Genomic DNA, 20,814 nt, shown 5'->3' on the forward strand with positions numbered 1-20,814 from the left:
ACGTCATCCCGATGCTCTGCAAGATACAGCATCATCCGAGGAAAAGGCAAAGGTTCGAGCCCCCTGGTCTAAAGCACGAGGCATCTATGCAAACTAAAAATTTCATCTACCTTTTATTTAAGGTCGGGTTTAAATCCTTTGAATGAGCATTGACCTCCTACAGCAGTGGTTCTCAAGCTTTTTTTTTTTTTTTTTAAATTTGAGGACCCTCTCCATAACTTCTGTGAATTAAGCAGCCTGAAGAGGGGCCAGGGAAGAAGAGGAACAGCAGAAAGGGAAGAGCCTGCACTGATCTTCTCAAGCTCATTTCACTTATGTCCTCTCTCCTAGCAGCACCCTTGCAAGGCCGTCACGGCACCCCGATACCAGGCACCCTGGCTTGAAGCCCGCGTTGTGACTACAGATGCACGCACCTTCTGCTGGGTGCTGGTGCCCAAGCAGTTGACTGCTTTGTCGGAGAGGGGCGTAACTGCCTGCATCAAGACAGAGGAGCTCTGAATGTAGACACACATCGTTCTGCTGGCAACGCTGCGTAACGCAGACCAGGCCTCATTAGAGGGAGGCATTTTACCCACCGTCTCCTGCAATCCTGCTCAGAAAATGAGCTGCACCAGTGCCTCCCAGCATCTGGGCTATGCCAGCACCAAGCACCCTGGCAGTGGGAATTCACAGTAAAGACAAACCTTACAGGGAAGACAAAGCCACTGTAAAAACTAAAATGAATCCAGCCCCTCAACTCACGAATTCATGACTTACCAACTGGCGGAGAATCTCATCGATCCATCTGAGGCGGGGGGACTGGGGAAGGCCTGACAATGCTTTCGTTGTGATGAAAATATTGATAACTTGGTGTTTCTTTAGCGCCTCCAGTCATTCGGAAAGCGTGACACCAAAACACACCCCAAGCCACAGCGACTTGCTCTGCGAACAGTGCGAAGCAATAGCATCCATAATGCCATCTTGAAATATTTAAGAGCACCTAGGAATATTCACAGAGCTCCTAGGAAAACTGTTGTGATGCTTGTTAGAGCTCAGATGCTGCAGCAAAAGGGGTCAAGGGAGACCATCGATTAGATAGAAAAAACACGTAGCAACGGTATCTGCTACGCTCTCAAGCAAGATCCCAGGGATCGGGGTTGACCGTCGGGTTTTGGGGGTCGAATTGGAGCTGTCTGCCTACAGGGGAAGCAAAGAGATGCAAACAGAGGGAAATACAATTTTGCTGTAAAGCGAGTGACTAATTTATAGGGCAGGGCTGCCGCTGTAGCACAATCCAGCCATCACAGGGCAGTGTCACAGCTCTGATGGCATTTTCCAACAGGCTCGACCATCCGGACTTCAGCCTGCCGCACACACGCGAAACACAAACAAAACTTTCACGAGAATGAAGTGTGTCACGGCGCTCCAGCACCGGCTGCCGCCGCTTTGACCTGTGCAAGGAGACAACCCCAGGATGGGAACCGTGCGGTCCGCTTACCCACCGGGCTTTGCACGAGGGGAGAGGGCTCTGCGCTTTCTCGCTTCAAATTGTTAAATCAGCAGTCGAACACTGCATCTGGAGGAATCGCCGAGCGGCGTGACCTGTCGGGCCTGATGGCATAGCTTAGCCATTTACAGCTCGGACCGACGAGAGCGATTCTCTTTCCTTAGGACCTTAGGGGAGGATAAGGTCTCCCTGCGCTAGGCTCTTGCATGCACAAATAGCAAGAGAGAATCCTTCCTCTCTTCCCAGCCTTCTCTTCCCTTTCTGTTTTAAGAGCCACCAACAGCATGGGTGGAAAAAGCTGCTCTCACCAGGAACAGCCTTCCCCCAATATCACTACCGAGTCCCACATAACCAAATCAGCAGTGCTGTCCTGGCAGAAGGCACACTCTAATTCTTGCCTCCCATATGGCGTGATCTGCTGCTGCAGGGGATGGTTTGCCTGCTACAATTTTTCATCTCCATGCATTTATTCACAGCAATACAGGACCTGGGTAAAGCTGCTGCTACACCTGCCAACTGAAGCCTCATAACAGAAGGGCAGATAGTGCAACCTGACTCCAACATGTCTGCAGCGTGCCCGGCGACTTCAAAATACCACACTCATTCATATTTCCAACTCATGGCTCCAGTTACTCTGAAAACAAACTTACCCAGTCAAAGGCTCCAAAATGGATGATCTCTAGCAAAAGGAATCGATTTTGCTTTTGTATCCATGTTTTCGATAATCCCCGCTGGTTTAATAGCAGGGTGACTAGATGTCCTGGATTCGCTGGGACAGTCCTGGATTTGCTAGGCTGTCTCAGCATCCCGATTGCTGGAGAAAATTTAAGCAAAAGTCCGGGACTGGCAAGAGCTGGGGCTGGGAGCACTACGCAGGCTCTGCCTGCCCCAAGCTGACTCTCGGCTCCAGCCCCACCCCAGCACCCGGCCGCGCGCCACCGGGCTGGACCTGCTGCATCACTGCCCCCACACAGACAGCCCAGCTCTGCCTGCCCAGGGATGCGGGTACGAGGCCAGGGCTGGCTGCACCCACCCAGCCCAGAGGATGTGCCTGCAGGTATTGGGATTGATCTGCAAGATGGACAGAGCCCACGCGTGCCCCAGCCTGGCCCAACCCTCAGTGAGAAAACCACCGAGCTCCCAACAGCTGATCTGCCTCCACCCACTGCCATACACTGCCCCGGCACCCACTCCACCCCGCCCTGTTCCCCTAAAATACGTATGGTCATCCTACTTAAGAACATAGGTCCCGATCTGACGACCACTTACGCACGTGCATAAGCAAGCCTATAATTTTATGAAGACATGAGAAGTGATTCTTCCACCGTCTTCATCACCGGTGAAGCCTCATCTGGCGTATCGTGTCCGGTTTTGGACACCACGCTTCAAGATGCAGATTGAGTCGAGTCAACGGCAACAAAAATGAGTTGACATCTAGGAAACACGACGCATAAATCTTCGAATACATCAAGTTGCTGCTAAAACTATTCTCCGTGTCCACAGGGGACAACGCAGGGAGTAGGGATCTGAATCTGGAACAAGGGAAATTTACTTGGGATATTTGGCAGGAATCAATTTTTATCAGTAAATGGTGATTCCACCTTGCGCGCATAGACCCGCAAAAATACATTTCCATTATTAATAATCAAAATTTAAAGAAAGGGGGATATCTATTTACCTATAGAAATAAATATATAGAAATTATAGAACAGAGAATATGTAAAACGCATAGAAATGATGGCTGATGGAGCGTGTGATGACAGGGGGAGCAGTCCTACAGAACCGCAGCTTGGACTGCAACTCCCAGAAACCCCAAGGGACTGGGAACAAAGGAAGAAGTGACAAAGTGGATGCAAGAGCTATCGGCAAGCAGAGCAGGGACTGACGGCAGCTCTGCCACTCAGCGGGTGGCAGTCCTAATGTAGCTACATTTGTCACAGCGGGTGGTTAAACTGCACTATAATAATAGGTATTTTTGTCTCATTTCAATAATGGGTTGCAAAAGAAAATCTATAGAGAAATACTGCGGTGAATACCATGGCTGTCATTAATAAATTGTCTGCCCCCCACATCTCTAATTCCAGGCACTGCTGAAGATTTAAAAATTGCTAAAAATCAAACTAAATGCTTAAAAATAAACGTGGATACTATCTGTCGGACTTATTAAATAAAAATCTAATTCTGCCAAGCCTAGATATTAGGAAGAACGGTCTAAGCCTGAGGGAGAGTTAGCGTTGCGACAGATGATCTGAAGAGGCTGTGGAGCGCATCGCTGGAGCAGCTTAGACAAGCACTTGCCTGGGATGGATTAGATGGGACTCAAGGTCCTTCTCAGCCCTGTGCTTCTGTGATTGTGTAGCTTTACTCACACGAGCATTTCCACAGATGTCAATGGAAATGCACCAATAAGTTATGCATGCACACATACAACTGGTGCCCTAGAAAGCAGGTAAAACCAGGGAAACGAAGTGCCACATGTTCAACACCCTGGCAGGAAAGAAAGAAAAAAAAAAACACCAAAAAAAAAAATCGAATGCTGCAGATCGGATCTGCTTTGTCCTTTCTCTCCCCCTTCCCCTGCAGACTGTAATCAAGATGCCACAGGAAAAAGCACAGAGGCAGCAGAAACTTGATTTTCACACTCAGTCAGGTTAGCATTAAAACAAAGACGGTCTCCTCCCAGCCTCCTCCGCGCAATCTCTTATTAACACAGATATTGGCTCTCTTCCCAAGGAGGAGGCGGAGATGCACTTTGTTTTTTTATTTTAACAGCAGGACCAGAGCACATGGGCTTTCATGAAATGCCGACCAGGCTGAGAGGGAGTGGGGGGGACCGAAAAGAGAGAGCATTGCAAGCTGCAGGGTCCCAGGCTCCCAGTGGGAATGTGAAACACAACAGGAACAGCACTGGCTCGCCTATGAAATGTTTACATGTCTAGTTTTAAATGCATGCCATTTGCATGGCAGCAAAATGCCCATGCAACCCAGGGACTTGCGGCAGTACGTCACCTTGATAATATACCAGCGGCGAGAGTCAGCCATGGAGCAGGCTGTCATGCCCTCCCCGCTGAAAGGGGTCCCGAGAGCTTGTTCCTGCCCAAAGATAACCTCATAGTTGATATTTCAGTGCTGTGCCACCGGGCAAAGTACTACCTACCCCAACTCCTGCCCACTTCAGCCAATTTGTATGAATGATACTAAATACCCCATCCTACCCTATTTGCTGATTGCATCTCACCACTAGAAGCCTAAAGCCCAGATCTCTTTCCACTGTAAAAAGCATATGGCCATCTAATATATATTCCACCAACCACCTCCGGTACCAAGTCAAAATGGTCAAGTACCTACAGACAGATGTCCAATCCTGGAAAAGGCAGGTTAGTGCAGATCATGGGCATGCAACACCTGGCAGGCATGTTCTTCTAATGAAACACAAACACTGACTTTCATAGATGTCACAGACATTAGGGCTGGAAGGGGTCTCGCAAGACCAACGGGTCCAGCCCCCCGCCCAAGGGGCAGGAAGTAAGGTGGGTCAAAGCATCCCAGCAAGATAAGCATCCAAATCGACTTTGTCTCAGTGGGTGCAGAAGCACATGCCTGTGAGGGTCAGGCACTCTCAGGGGGTCCCGCCAGCTGCCCAGGGTGTTGTCCAGCCAGGGTCAGCAAAGACAGGACTGGCTGTAGGAACTCAGGGCTGCAACCACCAATTTCTTCTCGATGGAACAGGACCGCAACACGACACTCGTTTGGAAGAGAAACTCCCAAATCCCCCATGCAGAAATGGACGTGCGCAGACTCTGCAAACCAGCATGGATAGATCAGCTTGTGGGGAACCACAACCACCCCCTGAAGAAGTCGGTTCAGAGCTTTCACCTTCCAAAGAGCCCTCGTTCTGCATGGGTTGGCTCAGCACCAAGTCCCAGCACATCCACTGAGCTCACCAAAAGCGAATCACACTTCCCCTTCACATTATTAGATCAACCCTCTGAGGTCCAGGATTAATTCAGATCAGATTGGCATCTTGGTGCTGCGCTTCCGTGCTACCGGTCTGGATTACATAACTCTCCTGGGCTGCTGGAAAGGACAGGGATTCAGACAGTCAGAAGCCTGACGCGTCCCTTTTCATCAGAACTGGCCACCACTATATGCCTACTGCACCTGGGTTTTTAAGTAAAACACAGAAGGTCCAAAGTCACTCCTGTTCAGCTAGCATGGCTAAGGCGGGCTGGGTCCTGCAGCCGATGGCACGCAAGGGCTGGCATCACATCTGGCTGCTTCTGACACCCCAGCCCAAGTGACCACACAGCCATTTACAGGTAGGCCAACTGAGGTCTCTGGATCAGTCATGAAGCATCTTTTCTGCTTGACAATATGCCTGGAGGCATCTAAGCACGACACTAACATACAGAATAACGTCTCCTACCTGTTCTTGCAGGGAAGCCTTAATACCCCTCCAGCTGACAGATGGGAAGCCAAGATGGAGAATTAAGGCTTGTCTCCACTGCAACAGCTTGATGGGGTTTGTACCCTCAAGGTCACCTAGCCTAGCTGCCCCCTAGGACTCAAGTAGACAGCACCAGAAGATGAGGAATTGCTGCAGCTCAAGCTGATGTATCCCCCCATTGCTCTCTTGGGGTTAGGAGCACTCCAACTTCAACCCATGTGCCTGAGGGGCAAAGCTAGCTCAAGCTTAAAACACCTCTTAACAGGACCCAAACTGGGACGTGTGAAAAGAGATGAGTAAAGGATGAAATTCATCTCATTATTCTTGCTAACAATACAGTGAAAACCAATTCCCAAGTGACTGGCCCTGGGTTAGAAAAGGCTTCTGTGGCAGTCAGGAGCTGGACGCAGATCTCCTGCGTCTTCAGCCAGTGTTTCACCCACAGACCCATCCTCTGGTGGATGCAGAGACTGGCACCCAAAGGGCAGGGAGGTACTACTGTGCAAAAGACTTCTGCTGTCACGCTGCGGATCGAAGGCAGCCTAAGCTGCCTACATCCAAGAGCTTCGCTCTGCAGTCTCATGTTTAAGCTGGTCTTTCAAATAAGAAGCAGAGAGGGGACTCCCAAAATTGCTTACAGCACAGTCACATGACTATGCAAGGCAGCTTGATCCTCCTAGGACGGTACCGTGCCTCCGTGGTGAATGGCTCCACTACAAGTGAACTCAAAACAGAGGCAAAGTCCCTGCAGGGGCCTGGACAGATGGAAAAACAGAAGAGAGGTCCATTAAAGTAGAGGGAGGATGCTCTTTGCAGCCAGAGGGGAGACTAAACCAGAGGGAACAGTGCTGGTGCTGACAGGCCATGGCAAAGCACAGGCTAGAGGGTGCTGCAGAATTTTTTTGCTAACAAAGGGCTTTGGTCTTGCTGCCCTTATTTTCTCTTTATTTCTGGAGGCAGGCCCCAGGGGAGCCAGGGCATAGCCACCTTTTGTAGCACGAGCACCAGGAGAAATAATCAGCAGAGCCCCAAAGAAAGCTAGGCAGCAAGCTGGGAAATCAGGCAGCCACACCAGGGACCGAACTGGGCCCCGACTAGCTGAAGTCAACACAGGTCGCCGCAGAACATCTCACTTACTTGATTTGCTCCCAAGTTTTGGTGGCCAAATGCAGGACCCAGAGATCCTTGTAATGGTAAAACTGCTCCCCGTCGGGAGAAGCAAACTCTCCTCCAAACACCCAGAGCTGCCCGCCAGCCTGGGGCACCACCGCCGCCTGCCAGGAGACAGAGAAAGGACATGGTAACAAACCCTTTGAAAAGCCAAGGACTCGGGGACTTGGAGAGCCATGCGCACAGCTGCCACTGAAATACGACACAGCAGACAAGTGGCAGCGACCGCTGCTGCATTGCTTGGCAACAGCAGCTCTCTGGGGCTCGAAGAAAGGGAAAACCAGAGTGTAAAGTTGCTTATTGTCTCCCGGCACTTTTCTAGTGCACTCTACTCTGTAGCAGCGGAGCACCTGCCCCCGGCCTCTCCTTCTGTTGGCTTCGAATCCAGCACCACGGATCAAAGGAAAACCCTTGGGATTTGTCCTTCAAAGGAAAAGAAGCATCTAAAATCTCTCCCACCAGCAAGAGGGGAAGCTCCCTATAATGCCCATAGACTGGTCACAGCCAATCTCCCACCCCTTACCCGCTGGTGCCCACGTAACCCAGAGTGGCACAAAAGCAGGGGGGCATTTGATAGCAGAGCACAGAAAAAGGACAGGCAAGCTAACGAGCAAATCCTTCTTGGGAGGGAACTTAAAAGCATGGCATAACTGCCCCTTCTGCTTCCTGTACTGGTGGATGACGGTCAGCTCCCAATCCTCCTTGCCATCAGGACCCCTTAATTTAAACTGCCGAGGAAGGAGGAACACCGATCTGCGGACCATTTACAGCGACCTCAAGGACCACTGGTCGAGGACGTGAATGTAATAATAGCCACCAGTAGAAATGGCCACGCCTGAGCCTTCCCCAAGTAAGCCAGCAGCCGTACGGATACCACCTGGGCCTGCACGAACAAAGCCATCAGCCTAGCAGCTGCCAAAGCAGAACAGCACTGCATCTCAGGTAGGCTTGACCAGGCACAGAGGTAAATACCAGAAGCAAGAGATAGTAGAGAAGGGCCCTGAGAGGATTAAATAAAAACAGGAGGCGCTCACCATGATGGGAAGAGAAGAGACAGCCTCCAAGGAGTAAGTTTGCCTGAAGTGTTTGGAAAAGGGAAAAAGGAAACAGAGAACAAGGGACACAGTGATGGGAAAATCACTATTCCCAAGCTGGCAGGGGCTTCAAGAATTGGGCATATCAGTGAAAAACTCCTCTGTATGTGTACTGCCAGTGCTTCCATCACCATGCCTGGACCAGATCCACAAACAAGAGAACACGATCTCTCCCCGAAAAGACCCTTCCCCCTCCCCACCCTGCAAAAAACCAGCAAACATCAGAGAAGCAGATTTTTAATATCAGACCAGCGTAATTGCATTAGCATGAGCCTTGCTTATGCATTCATAGAGCAAATGCACAGGGAAACCATGCCTTTGCAGGCCAATGTGGTAACGTATGGTGAGACACTCAACCGGCTACAGGCCTGCGCAATTAGCTGATTTCCAGGGGGATGTGGTATTTGCGAACCTAAATTAGGACTATGCGGAGGTCTGCACATAACGGTGTGCTCCACTTTGAAGATCAAGCTCCAGACTAATTATGATACCCAAGATCCTCCGTGCGCAGGCACTCATCAGCACCCGCTTCACAGCCCCTCTGACCTCAGCCCTATCGGCGGCGAAGGTGGAAGGGCAGAAAGCAATACCAGCGGGAGAGTCTGTGTTGATGCCGAGAGCTGACAAATGAGGCTGCAAATAGGCACAGATGAATCTACACGCACGCTACTGCTTACTCTAACTCCCAGCTAATGAGGAACGTGCACTTAAAAAAAAGTCACAGAGAAGACAACACACTAGTCAGTTAATGGGGCTGAAATGTCTCCCATGTAAGGGTAATTAATTATCAAACAGAAAATCCGCTGCTGCAGCAAAACTCTAACAGAAAATGAAACAAGAAGTTGTCTGTTGCAATTCCCTCCTTCGCAGCCCATCTGCAAAATCAGGATTTAGTTGTTCGGGCACCACCTGCTGGGCACCCTGGCTTCACGCAGGCAGCGGGCGCAAGCAAAAATAACTTCACAAAACCAAGACCTCCCGGCTCCTGGCTAACTAATGCGTTTGTTCTATTTTACCATATTCCCTCTCTATTTAAAAAGCATGCACTTAAGCTAATTTTCTGCTGGTTATTTATTGGTCTATCAGGACAGCAGCTAAGTATTAAATATATTGGATGCCTATCTTGCTGGGGTCCTGTGACCCCAGCTGACTTCCTGCCCTTTGGGCAGGGGGGTGGGCTCGATGATCTCCCGAGGTCCCTTCCAGCCCTGATGTCTATGAAATCTATGAAATCTATATTATTGCTGTGGTAGCGTGGGAGTTTTTATTTATCATTTGTATGATCAAAGCACCTAAGGGTCCCAAGCATGGTCCTCTGTATTAGTGGCTGAACAAAAGCTGGCCAAAAAGCTAACTAAGAATAAGACCCACACACACACACACACACATATGTGTGTATATGTTTGTGTGTGTATACACACACACACGTGTATGTTTGTGTGTGTATACACACACACACGTGTATGTTTGTGTGTGTATACATATATATACACACACACACACAAACACACGTGTATATGTTTGTGTGTATACACACACACACACACACACACACACACACTTTATTTACAATATATATATTGGTCTTATTCTTAGTTAGCTTTTGGCCAGCCTTTGGTCTTATTCTTGGGACAGTATTTTTTATTCTTAGTTTGTTAGCATATAGATATAGATATATATGCAAACAAACTAAGAATAAGATCAAAATTTTATGAAGTACACATACATATACACCACCCATATAAAACAATACCTTAATTTAGGTCCTAGCCTTTGTGGAAACAGGTGTGCTTTGCCTGTCTGTGTCTGTTTAACAAGTCAGGCACTCAATATTAAATGCAGCTGGAATATGTCATTTTAAATAGTTCAATAAATTACCTATAGATTTCAGACCAGAGTGAGTATTTTGTTAGCAGTTTTTCTTGGGAGCTTGTAACGTTTCATAGTGGTATATGGATACATTTTGCCTTGAACTGTATTCTGCCTGCCCATTGCAATGACTTTGGGAAGCATCTTGCAAATGGTTTCTCCAAGGTATAGTTGGGACTACTACTGTTTGTCTCTTGCCGCGGCTAAGGCTGCTTACACAAGTTGTTGGCATTACTTGCCGGCAGACCCTTGCATAAAGCCCACTGCAATTCATGGGTCACTCTGACAAGGCAAGCAGCGGGACTAGGGATCTAGGGAGCATCTCCACATTCGGCTGGGAGAAGCTAAAATCTCAGAGAAGAGACATTTACAGCATGGAGCTCTGACCTGGTCTAACAGGCTATACCAGGTATCTAGGTTATACTAGGTATAACCACAGATACAACCCCCTAGCCCTCAGCATCACCTGGCTCTCGCCTAGATGAACTGATTGCAGCCAGAGGAAACAGTGTCAGATCTACATGACAAGGTGTTCCCAAACTGTCCCATATACAGAAGCCTTCCCGTTGCAGGAGGGACCAGGGCCGACCAAGCAGCACGGTGGCCTGTGCGAACTGCAGTTCAGTTCCAAGTGACCCCGTGGAGCAGAGAAAACTCCCGAACAGTGACCAGCTGTGCATGGCGATGTATGGGAAATTGCATCTGTCTTTGCTTAACAGTCTGTATGTCGAATGCTGCCTGCTTGCTTCCCTGCAGTACCCACGCTGGATGTCTGTGAAGACAGGCGTCCCGGAGCACACGCTCCATCTTAGGTATTTTTACAAAACCGATCTCCAAAGGAGCTGCAGCCACGAGGCTGAGGTTGTTACAGGGATGAACGCACTAATTCATATCCTTTTAGACAGCCCATCTTGGGACTCTCCCCTCTGGCCTGCTGACCAGGGTTGTGAAAAACCAATGTCCCTCACAAAGAGTCCATCCCAGGCTTTATGCTGGGTCCAGGGCAGGTTGGGACAGAGCTGCTGGGCACTTATGCAATGCTGTGTTGATTAAAACTTAAAGGTGGGAGTTATGGGGCCCCTGCTTTGAGTCTCAATGCTTGTTTAAGCAGCTACCCCTTACCTGGGTCAGAACTGCAGCTAAGTCAGAACAAGAAGTTTGACACAGAGAGCTGCATGCACTCACTGAGCAGAAAACACAAGCACTTTCTCTGGGTTTCTATTGCTACTGTCCATTAGCAGTTCCTTCTGCCATCCAATCCCCCAGCCCAGAGGGAATCCACACAGGGTTTGCAGCGGAAGCAGAGAGACATCTGAGCCCTGCTATCTAAAAGCCTTTATAGCCTGAAGAATTAGACCTGCTGAAAGTCTCTCAGAGATTTTCTGAATAAAGCACAATTGCATGAACCAATGACTCTTGTGACATTCATACTCAAAGGATGCAGATAGCAGAGACTGTGTTAATGCATCCTGGACCCACAAGAAAATGGCACTGAAGCAGCATGAAAGGATCCACGGTGGAGGATGAGCCGTACAACTTCTCAGTACAGCAGGCCCCAGGTTGATCACAGCATCAGCATCGCTGTGACAGGCACGCTGAGATGTCTCACACCTTTGGAAACAGAGCCCTGTTGTCAGGCCACCTGACACCAGAGTGACTCTGTAAGTGCTGTCCTGTTGACTGGAGGCCAAACACTTTACCTGATGAGCACAGCGCCGGGGAGGAGGACTGGGGACGTCAACTTTAGCCCAACTGTTCTTTCGGACGTTGTAAATATACAGTTCATTGTACAGGTACGTCTGTTAGAGGTAAAAGGAAAATCTGCATCACCCGACCTTGCTGCTGAACCCTACCCGAGAGCAGCGCGTTCAGTTCTCACCAAGCAGAGGCCTCTTTGGAAAGCCAGCTACATGGTCATTAAATTAAGGGTTTGTACACTTGCTCAGAGGAAGGAATGCAACAGTCCTTCTCCACTAGGTGGGAAAAAGATGGGGCCACAGCTTAGCATGGCTCTGATGCTGGGCAATCAGTGCTCCAGAGATTGCCCTGGCCTTCTGGCTTGTTATGTCCTGTGCAAATAAATGCCATTTCTATTCTCCATCTCCCTCCTGCTACCCCAGGCTGCAGTGAGCCCGCACCCCCTACCAGCAAGGGCAAGGGGCCCAGGAGGTGGGGATCCTGCCTCCGGATGTCAGTCTCTGGAGCAATCTACTGATGCCAAGGGGCGACCCAACCCTCATTCTCCAAGTGGTGGGTCACTGTATGTTTGAGAGGACAGAGGCCTGAGAAAAGGGATGTACAAACCTACAGCTGCCCATAAAAAGAGCCATCAGGAGTACAGTGGAAGCAGTTGCTCGACTCGGATGGACACAAACAACCAAGCAAATGACAGTGCAGAAGACCGCGTTCACTACCTGAGAGAGCGCAGGGCAGATTTCAGGCCCAAGCATGCAGAGGTGCTTCCAGCACTCCAGCTAATAACCACTACATGCAAAATTCCCGGGCAAAAGCTCTGGATAAATAATTGCTACATGCAAAATTCCCAGGCAGAAGCTGTTCAGCTAATAGGAGTTGCTCATTTTAAATGGTCAGGGAAACGCAACATACAATAGGAACCAAGGATGAGGGGCAACTACAGCCTGTATCGAGCCTACAGAAATTAGGAAGCCCTGAAATATTGATGCTTAGGCAGTCACTCTGACCCCTTAATAGACTGCAGCCCTCCAATCTCCTGCCGACAGCTCAGGCATGAGACGGTATTACTGTGAAATTAACGGTCTATTTTGTTCTCATTCTGGGAAAAATACATATTTTATGACTACTTCTTTGAAATCTTGCTCCAGACAGAGCCCATGCAAATTATAGCAAAGACAGAGAGGGGAGGTGGGGGAGAAAATTGATAGATGGAAGTATACGTTACTTTTTGGCCATTGAAATATTCACCTCCAAAAAGGATCAATTCGTCTTTCTCGGGGTGAGCAGAGAAGGAGGCATTCAGCCTGCAAGAGAGGGGGAGACGGGGAGACGTCAGCATGCAAAGGAACCATTTGAAACACAGCTTGAAAGCTAAGTCTAGACACATAATTCAGCCACGCTAGCCCTTTCCCCTCCTAAGGAAAGTGTCTCTCCATCACCCACGCAGTTATCAGCACATGACACTTTCTTCTATTTCCAAGCTAAAAACTTCCTGAAGAAATTAACTTTTTGGAAACATCCAGAGAGATTAATTTGACACTTTTCCTATTTTAAGAGTGCACATTATACTGTCATTTAACACGGACTCTGACATGACTTTTTCAATTTTAATGCTGGCTTATTAGGAGCAAAGATTAACTTCACCATGGTACTTAACAATGGCCTGAACAGGGCTGTCTCATTTGAAGTTATCTGCAGAAATCTTCCACTGAACCCTGGCCCCAGTTGTAATAGGAGTTGAGACCATCCACCGCTGCCAACTTCCAACAGGTAACCAGGCCCTTGGGACCTCATGTTAGCCGTTCCCCCCAGCATCCTTGGGACAAAGACAAAGAGAAACCTTCCCCTGTGTCCAGAGGAGAAAACTTACGCCCTTGAGAGGTCAAAGCATCTTTTAGGCGAGTCGTGGCAGTGCCAGGAATGCAGAACCTGGTGAGATCTGGGTACCAGTCCTGTGTCTGGCCATAATGCATCTCATAATGAGCAATTTTATCTAAATCACAAGGTTTCCCTTCATTTTTAAATGGCATCAACCCTTCCAAAACCTTCCAGATGAATCATCAACTTCGACAGGATTCAGTTTATTTGGTAGGTTGACGGGAAGATAAAAGGAGGTTTGAGTGCTGACTCTGCCACTCCATCCTATACACTTCAACGCTGCACAGGGGCACCAGGACCTGATACTACATGCTTTAGATCTTTAAATAAATGAATTGTCTGTCACCTGTTGGACAGCAACAGTCAAAATCATGCCATCTCTTACCTTGGAGAGGGTGGAGGGCAGGACGTTTCAATGATCTGGGTCTTTTTGGCATCTAATGTCTGGAACTCCGCTATCAGGGCTTCGAGATCCTTCTGGAAAGAACCAGCCAGTTTGACATGAGTTTCTTGATGAGTGTGGTCATCTGCAGACCGTATAAGATTACAGGAGCTACTATTTGGCTTTTCCCACATGTGGTTACCGTCATTTCAATCAGTGATGGGCACGCAGGCTCTATGTTGCACCCAGCATGAGAGGCAGGTCTCTGCTAGGAGCTTCTGATGATTTTCCAAGCCCAGGCAAGTTGCATGCATACTGGGACTGATTACGGCTGGGGGATTTTTCATTCATTCTTAACCCAACTTTCTCTTGTGCTATCTTTGTGATCACTGGGTAAGATACTTGAGTCCACAGGTTGAAAATTTCCCCGTCTGTAGTGGCACGGAGCAAGGAGATACTCTCTAAGGGCAAATTCAGATTGTTGGAAAATAGGAAAATATCAGTTTGACAAACACTGAGAGCAACAAAAATGTCTCCATGAGTTTTTCAACAGAAGCACTGACAACCAAGATGCGAAAAAATGCAAGACTCTTCCCTTCACTGAATTTTCTAGTTTTTCCGTGCCCGCTAGTTTGCATGTCTCAAGTGACAAGGCGTCCGTACTAGTGACCATGGTAGTGACCACTCTATAGCCTGACAGACCAGTCAGGATATTTTCCCTAATGTTCAATTTTCATTTCATCCTGTCGCTTTCCTTTGCCCTGTGCCAGGCAGCATGCCACTCCAAGGTGCTGAGCACAGTAACCCATGCTTTATTTTAATCATGGGGATAGCATCGTTCTTTCAGTAGCGCTGCTCACAAACATGACACGAGGCAAGGGTTGTCACTGAATCAGACGACAGTGCTCCACCGTTTGCAGGACCGACCCATTAATTCCTCCCCTTGTAGCGCTCCAACCCTGCAATATTTGCAGCTGGTTATGTCTTTATGCAATATTTGCAGCTGGTTATGTCATTTTCTTAGCTGCAGTTCAGCCGAGTCACACGTACATCTGGCATTGGGATAAGCTCTTCAGCAATTTAAACTGCATAAATAATATCTACCTCCCGTAATGTCTCTCTCACTCAGCCTCTTCTAGCCTAGTTCCTCTTGCTTGCGGCAATTCTTTGAAACCCTGCTCGTCTGTCAGTTCAAAGGGAACCTCTTAAAAAGCAAAAATCACAGACAATTGACCATTCAGAGGTATGTTAGAGCAGAAGCCCCTGGAAGTACAATCTGGTTTTTTAAACCAGACTGTGACGACTTCAAAAAGTTAGCAGACAGGCTGAGGAGCGACCCAACATCTGCAACTCACTGCTCATCACTGGCCTGCCTTGCCCATGCGAAGGGCCCAGAAGATCAAGAGGGAGAACCGGGGTTTGTCAGTCAGTTCCTATATATCAAGATGCAGATTGGGTTGGCAGGATTCATTCAAATTTCAGTACTCCACATGCAAGAAAAGGAAGGAAACGGGCTAATTTCTTAGATTATTAACCTTTTTAAACATTCTTTCTTTGCATACGCATCAGGATGCAGATTGGGTTGCCAGGATTCACTCAAATGTCAGTCCTCCACATGCAAGAAGAGGAAGGAAACTAGCTAACTTCTTAAATCAGATTATTAACCTGCCACCATCTTTTTAAATGTCCTTTCTTTGCAATGGTTGGGATGTCACCTGACAAGCTGAATGAGCTCCTCCATCCACAGTACCCACAGCTTCCTAGAAGACTCTTCAAAAAAAAGTTTGCCATCCACAAATTGCCTTAACCACAAGGCACCGGGTGGTACCTGGAGGCAGCGACCCTAGGGCAGGTCTGGTGGTGACGCACGCACCAGGCCCCTAATGTTCATGAGAAACTTTTCTCTAATTCACGGCCAGATAAAACCCAGGCTAAGTTACAAGCATGACAGCTCTGTTCCTAATTTTACTCCTGCAATACAGTTTGGGATGTTTTGCCTCTTCCTCCCCGGCTCAGAGAAGCCCCTGGGGAGAACAGCATGAAAAGCAACAAAAAAGGTCCAAGTCCCACCTGGATGGAGAGCACAGCCCCAAGATTCAGGCATCTCTTAAAAAACCCCGGGGAGCGGGGTAGGGAAGGGAGGCTTTTAGGTGATGTGAACCAGGGGACAGCAGCCGTCCGGCAAGCGCGCGTGGGGGCTTGCGCGCAACTTCAGCACCACACGCGCTGCTTGGGAGAGGGGAAAGCACTTGCTTGGTCTCCTGCCTGCTCCCATCAGCAAACTGGGGAGCACGTGCATTTGCTCCCCGCTGGGGCATCCTCCCATTGCAATCCTCCCTGCTCTTTCTTTTTTCCCTACCAGTTAAAAAAAACACAATAGCATCCACATGTCCACCAACTTTCAGTCTGCTTTTATTGCACCCAGGGAGGTCTTTCCTTCCTCCCTGTGTCCAGGGGAGCTCATGCATTCACTGCCCTTTGCAGCCGCTTGGGCAGCTCAGGGAGCAACAGCTGCAACCCCTGCCCCGGCAGCCCCATTTACCTCCTCTTTCTTAGATCTCTTGGAGACCTTTTTCTCCATCTTAGCAGCTGTTTTCTCAGCCCCTTTCACCTTCTTCTCCTTCTTGCTTTTTTTCCCCATGCTTTCAGCTTGGGTTTTGCAGGGGGTTGCAAATCAGCAGACCCTCTGTGCAGTGCTGCCCCCTCCCCCAGCTCCTGGGGAGCTCACATGGCAATGCAAAGCAAGCTCACTTCCGAGGGGAAGAGGTCATTTCCTGCCTGGGTCTGCAACTAAAAGCAGGATCCCAGGCTGAGCCCTGCTCAGATACAGGGCTATTGCCATCTACTGGGTGGCTGGCTTCAAACAGCAGCTGGCAGCATTTTTTCCCCCCTTTCCTTTCTCAGCTAAGAGAGAGTAGGCTTTATTTTATTTTTTTATTATTATTTTTATTTATTTTTTACCTTTCCAGGAGCTCATTGTAGAAAGCGATGTTTAGGTTTTTGCAAAGATGCATGTGTTTCAATGCAGCTAGTTTTGAAAATCAGGTTGAGTTTAAATGCAAGGGGGGTTTCCCTTTCGCTCTGTCCCACCTTCCAGCCTCTAACAACTATGAAACTAGAAAACAGAGTTGGGTTTTTCCCCCAGAAAACAAATTAATAGAATAATTATCTTTTTCCCTGATATCCAGGATCTGGAGCAGTCGGGGCTCGCAGTAGAGGCGATGTCTTGGCTACAACCTGGATCTCAAGGGCCTTTCAACATCTAATCTATTGCTCTGTGACAGCTTTTTTCTATGGGACCCATCATTTTTATAGCTAAAAACGGATAGAGTTCATAAGCTGAGTTTCTAGGCATGTAACCTGGAAACGGTGGAATATTTCCAATGTTTGGACTATCTGCCTGTATCTGAATCTCAGTGCTTGCCAGATGCAAAAAAGCCGAGAGAGAAATGATGCTAGAAAAAAATCTCAGAGGGCAGACAACACAGATCCTGCTAAGCACTTCTTGGTCTGGTCGTCTTGAAAAATATTGTGGTTATTATAAAGCTAGGATGGCGTTTAGGCCAGGAAAATGAACCCAAAAACTGAGGATATAACGAGGAGGGCAGGTCCTCAGCTGGACCAAATGATCAGCACTCCTGTGAAATCAGGGCTGGTTTGCACCAGCTGGGAAAATTGCTGGTTTTTTCTTTCTCTCAAAGAGAAAAAGCATAGGTGAAATCCTGGCCCTTGGCTTCATCTAAGGAAATTCTGCCACAGGCTTTAAGGATTTTAGCCTTATATTTTAGGGCAGTTTTAAACTAACCAAAAAAAAATAAGGGCACAGGAAAAATAAAAAAGGAAAAGTATCTCAGAGTATTTAAACCCTGAAGAAGCTCCTCAGCACTCCCGGGAGCAATTGGCTTTTTTCAAACCTTTATTTCCCATCCTCAGTTTCTGTATTAATGTCATAGGCTGAGAGAGAAATTCCCAGGCTTTTTCGAACGAGCCGCTGCCAAGGACTTGCACGGGCCAAAACTTTTGTGGTAGAAATGCTGGTCTCCCCCCACGTTGCAATGACACGCATCCAGACGCATCCGTGGCCTCGCAAAAGAAACGGATGCAAACCTTTGCTGGAGACACGGGACCGGCAGCTCGTGCATCGCCATGCTCGGAGCCCAGGACCCCCGCGGCTGTCCTTGCACACGCAGACCCGCTCTCACAAACAGCAAATGCACTCCCACTCACATGGGCTCCACAGGCAAGCGCACGCACGGATGTGGTCACAAGCATTCACGCAAACATCCTTCCCCCAGATGGCAGACAGATGTGCGATGGTTGTGCAAATCTAACCCCCTATGCTATGCAGCTGACGGTTGGACGCGGGCAGACACGCGCATGCACACTCAGATGTCCCCCTTGTCAGAGGGGGTGCAAGTGGGGGTGCAGGTGGCACATCCCCCTCCAGATTTCTGCACCGAGCGCCAGGGCCTGGCAGCGTTGTGCCACCATCACATAAAACCTTTTCTGATCTTCAGTGCAGTTATGCAAGGGGACAGCAAACACGTTCTTTGCCATTATTTGGTGTTTTTTTCCTCTGTTTTGCCCTGAGGCAGGGGTTGTGCTGTTGGATTTTTTGATTTTTTGGGGAACAGGGACAAACGTCCGACGGGAACCACGGCGGAGGTTGTGATTTGCCCCCGTGTGCAGATTGCGGTTTGTGATACGAAAGGCTCCGGTGGCCCATCCGGAGCAGACCCACACGGGGAGCTTATGCTTTCGCTGTGTTATTTTGGATGTTCATAGGGTGGTTAATCCTGCTGCCTCGGCCAAGCAAAGCATAACGCGCACGAAGGCTTCGTGTCCGGGTCGCGTTCAGTAACTGCACTGAAGAGCAGAAACGAGTCTCAAGCTCTTGTTCCCACTAGTCCTTTTTTGCGCTTTCACACTTGACTTCTTTCCCCCTTGATAACGCTTCCTAAAGCCTGTCGCAAGGAAGGCAGGCATGACAGAGGTGTAGCAGGAGGCCTGGCTGACACCCCCGGACTGCATTGCTTTGCTAGAAAGAATAGCAGGAGTACCTTCTACTATCGAAATAGTGAAGAAAACCCAGAATCACTTTTAAAAACCAGCATAAAATGATCGTGGTGCAATCTTCGAGCAGTAACTATGCAGAGCAAGACAGCTGGGTCTGGAGCTGTCGTCCGAGCCCCGAGGAGTGCCCTGATAGTCTAGCAGGGCTAGAGAGGTTGCACGTGGTTTAGAGAGGGAGCAGCTTATTTCAGGACTGGAACAAGGGCTCATCTCTAATGCTAGGAGAGCAAGAGGACATCTGGCTTTTCTTTCTGATGTGCCAGGCGCTGTGTCCCTCTGGGAGGAAAGGCAGGTTCTCCGTGACGGGGAGTCAGGAGACATCAGCTTTGTTCCCAAGCGCGCTACAGACTCGCCGTGCAGCTTTCCCAGAGCGCGCCTCGCTTTGTCTGTACGTCAGACGGCGGGGTCAGTCCTGGCCAGCCCTTCATTTGAGCTGGAGTCCGCAAGGTGCTCCCGAAAGACTTCAGCCACAGCTCTCTCCAGAATTGGGCTCTTGAGAGCGGTCATTTCAAAAAGCCCCTAAGGTCTGAGCACTGGAGGTCAATCGACTGCGTACTCCTCGGGCGCTTTTGGAAAGTTCCTCACTCGGGCAAAATTTCTGCAGAAGTTTGCTTGTGCTAAGACTGCAGGATTTGTCTCTATGTTATATGCCTAGAGCCCAATGGGAATCGGGGGTCGGGGGCAGTGGTGATATCTTTTATGAGACCAACAAGATTTTTGCAAAAAAAAATCTTTCATTGCAAGCTTTCGGGCACAAACACCCTTCATCGGGCATCGGAGAAAAGATTGTAAAAGTTCTCCGGGGTAGAAACGAAAGTTCGTATTTCATAGGATTTTACAGAGGGGTCCATAGATGGACAACCCTCTGGGCAGCAGCTCTTAGCTGGTAGGGGTCTCAGCTCCCCGGTGAGGCTGTGATGATGCAAATTACTTTAGACCAAGGCAGGAGCTCAGGTTTCCGGTAGTCAAAGTTGTTTCCTGCTTGGGAAAATATGAAGATTTCATTTTTAAAAAATGGCCTAAAATTCAATATCATCCATGACCTGGATACCTGGAGTCCAATAGGGGCTTTCTGCTTTCTCATACCTGCAGAGGCAGCTCAATTAGCTGGCCCACTGCAAACTCAGTAACAAGGGGTTGTTCTGTTCGGATTGATAGTCAGGAGTTAAAAACATCACACCCCGACATTACAGCTGCCCTTTCATTTGCCTCCTATGTCCTTAACATGAAATTTAATTTTAATGGCTTTCAAGCAACAGAGAGAAAAAAGCATGACCCTCTTCACCAAAATGCATCTGTAATCCAGACAAGGACTCTAAAACAACCTCCACTTAGATCTCAACTAATTTGTCACCAGTGAGGCTTGCTGATCTTCTTTAATATCTCAGCAAAACTCCCTTGCCTCTCAATTGCATTGCTTCCTTAGGGCTTTTACAATCAAATCCGACTTGGAGCAGAGACGGAAATGCAAAGAACAGAAGCAAACCAGGTGGTTTAAAACTCCACATTTGTGTTTATGAATGGTGTTGCAGCAGAGTTTGAACACTATAGCCAGACGTGCAGCACTAGGACGGCAGTCTGGACTGATATACCAGGATGCTTGGGGATAGGAGCGGGGGGATTCAATAAAGTAAAATCCCAGCCGACTTCCACCCAGGTGTAGATAAGGTAACGCAGCAGATCTCTTCCACCTCTATGGGAACCACCTTTCAAACTAAGT

General features: G+C 48.6%; 1 protein-coding gene across 3 annotated transcripts in view; it reads right to left on the reverse strand.

Moving 5' to 3' along the window:
• Window positions 1–16,787, reverse strand: part of KLHDC4 (kelch domain containing 4) — a 33,145-nt gene extending 16,358 nt beyond the window's left edge. For 2 of the 3 annotated variants that reach the window (XM_019536003.1, XM_019536002.1), the window contains exons 1-5: window positions 16,564–16,787; window positions 14,025–14,116; window positions 12,987–13,065; window positions 11,767–11,865; window positions 7,071–7,207 (exon numbers count right to left, since the gene is read on the reverse strand). In XM_019536003.1, the coding sequence (XP_019391548.1) occupies window positions 7,071–7,207; window positions 11,767–11,865; window positions 12,987–13,065; window positions 14,025–14,116; window positions 16,564–16,662 (506 nt within the window). In that variant the 5' untranslated portion in view covers window positions 16,663–16,787. The remainder of the gene's footprint in view (window positions 1–7,070; window positions 7,208–11,766; window positions 11,866–12,986; window positions 13,066–14,024; window positions 14,117–16,563) is intronic. The other variant, XM_019536000.1, reaches the window with a different exon arrangement.
• Between the last annotated feature and the right edge of the window lie 4,027 nt (window positions 16,788–20,814).

Source organism: Crocodylus porosus, unplaced genomic scaffold (genome assembly GCF_001723895.1).
Source record: "Crocodylus porosus isolate Cpor-Errol unplaced genomic scaffold, CroPor_comp1, whole genome shotgun sequence".
NCBI lineage: Eukaryota > Metazoa > Chordata > Crocodylia > Crocodylidae > Crocodylus > Crocodylus porosus.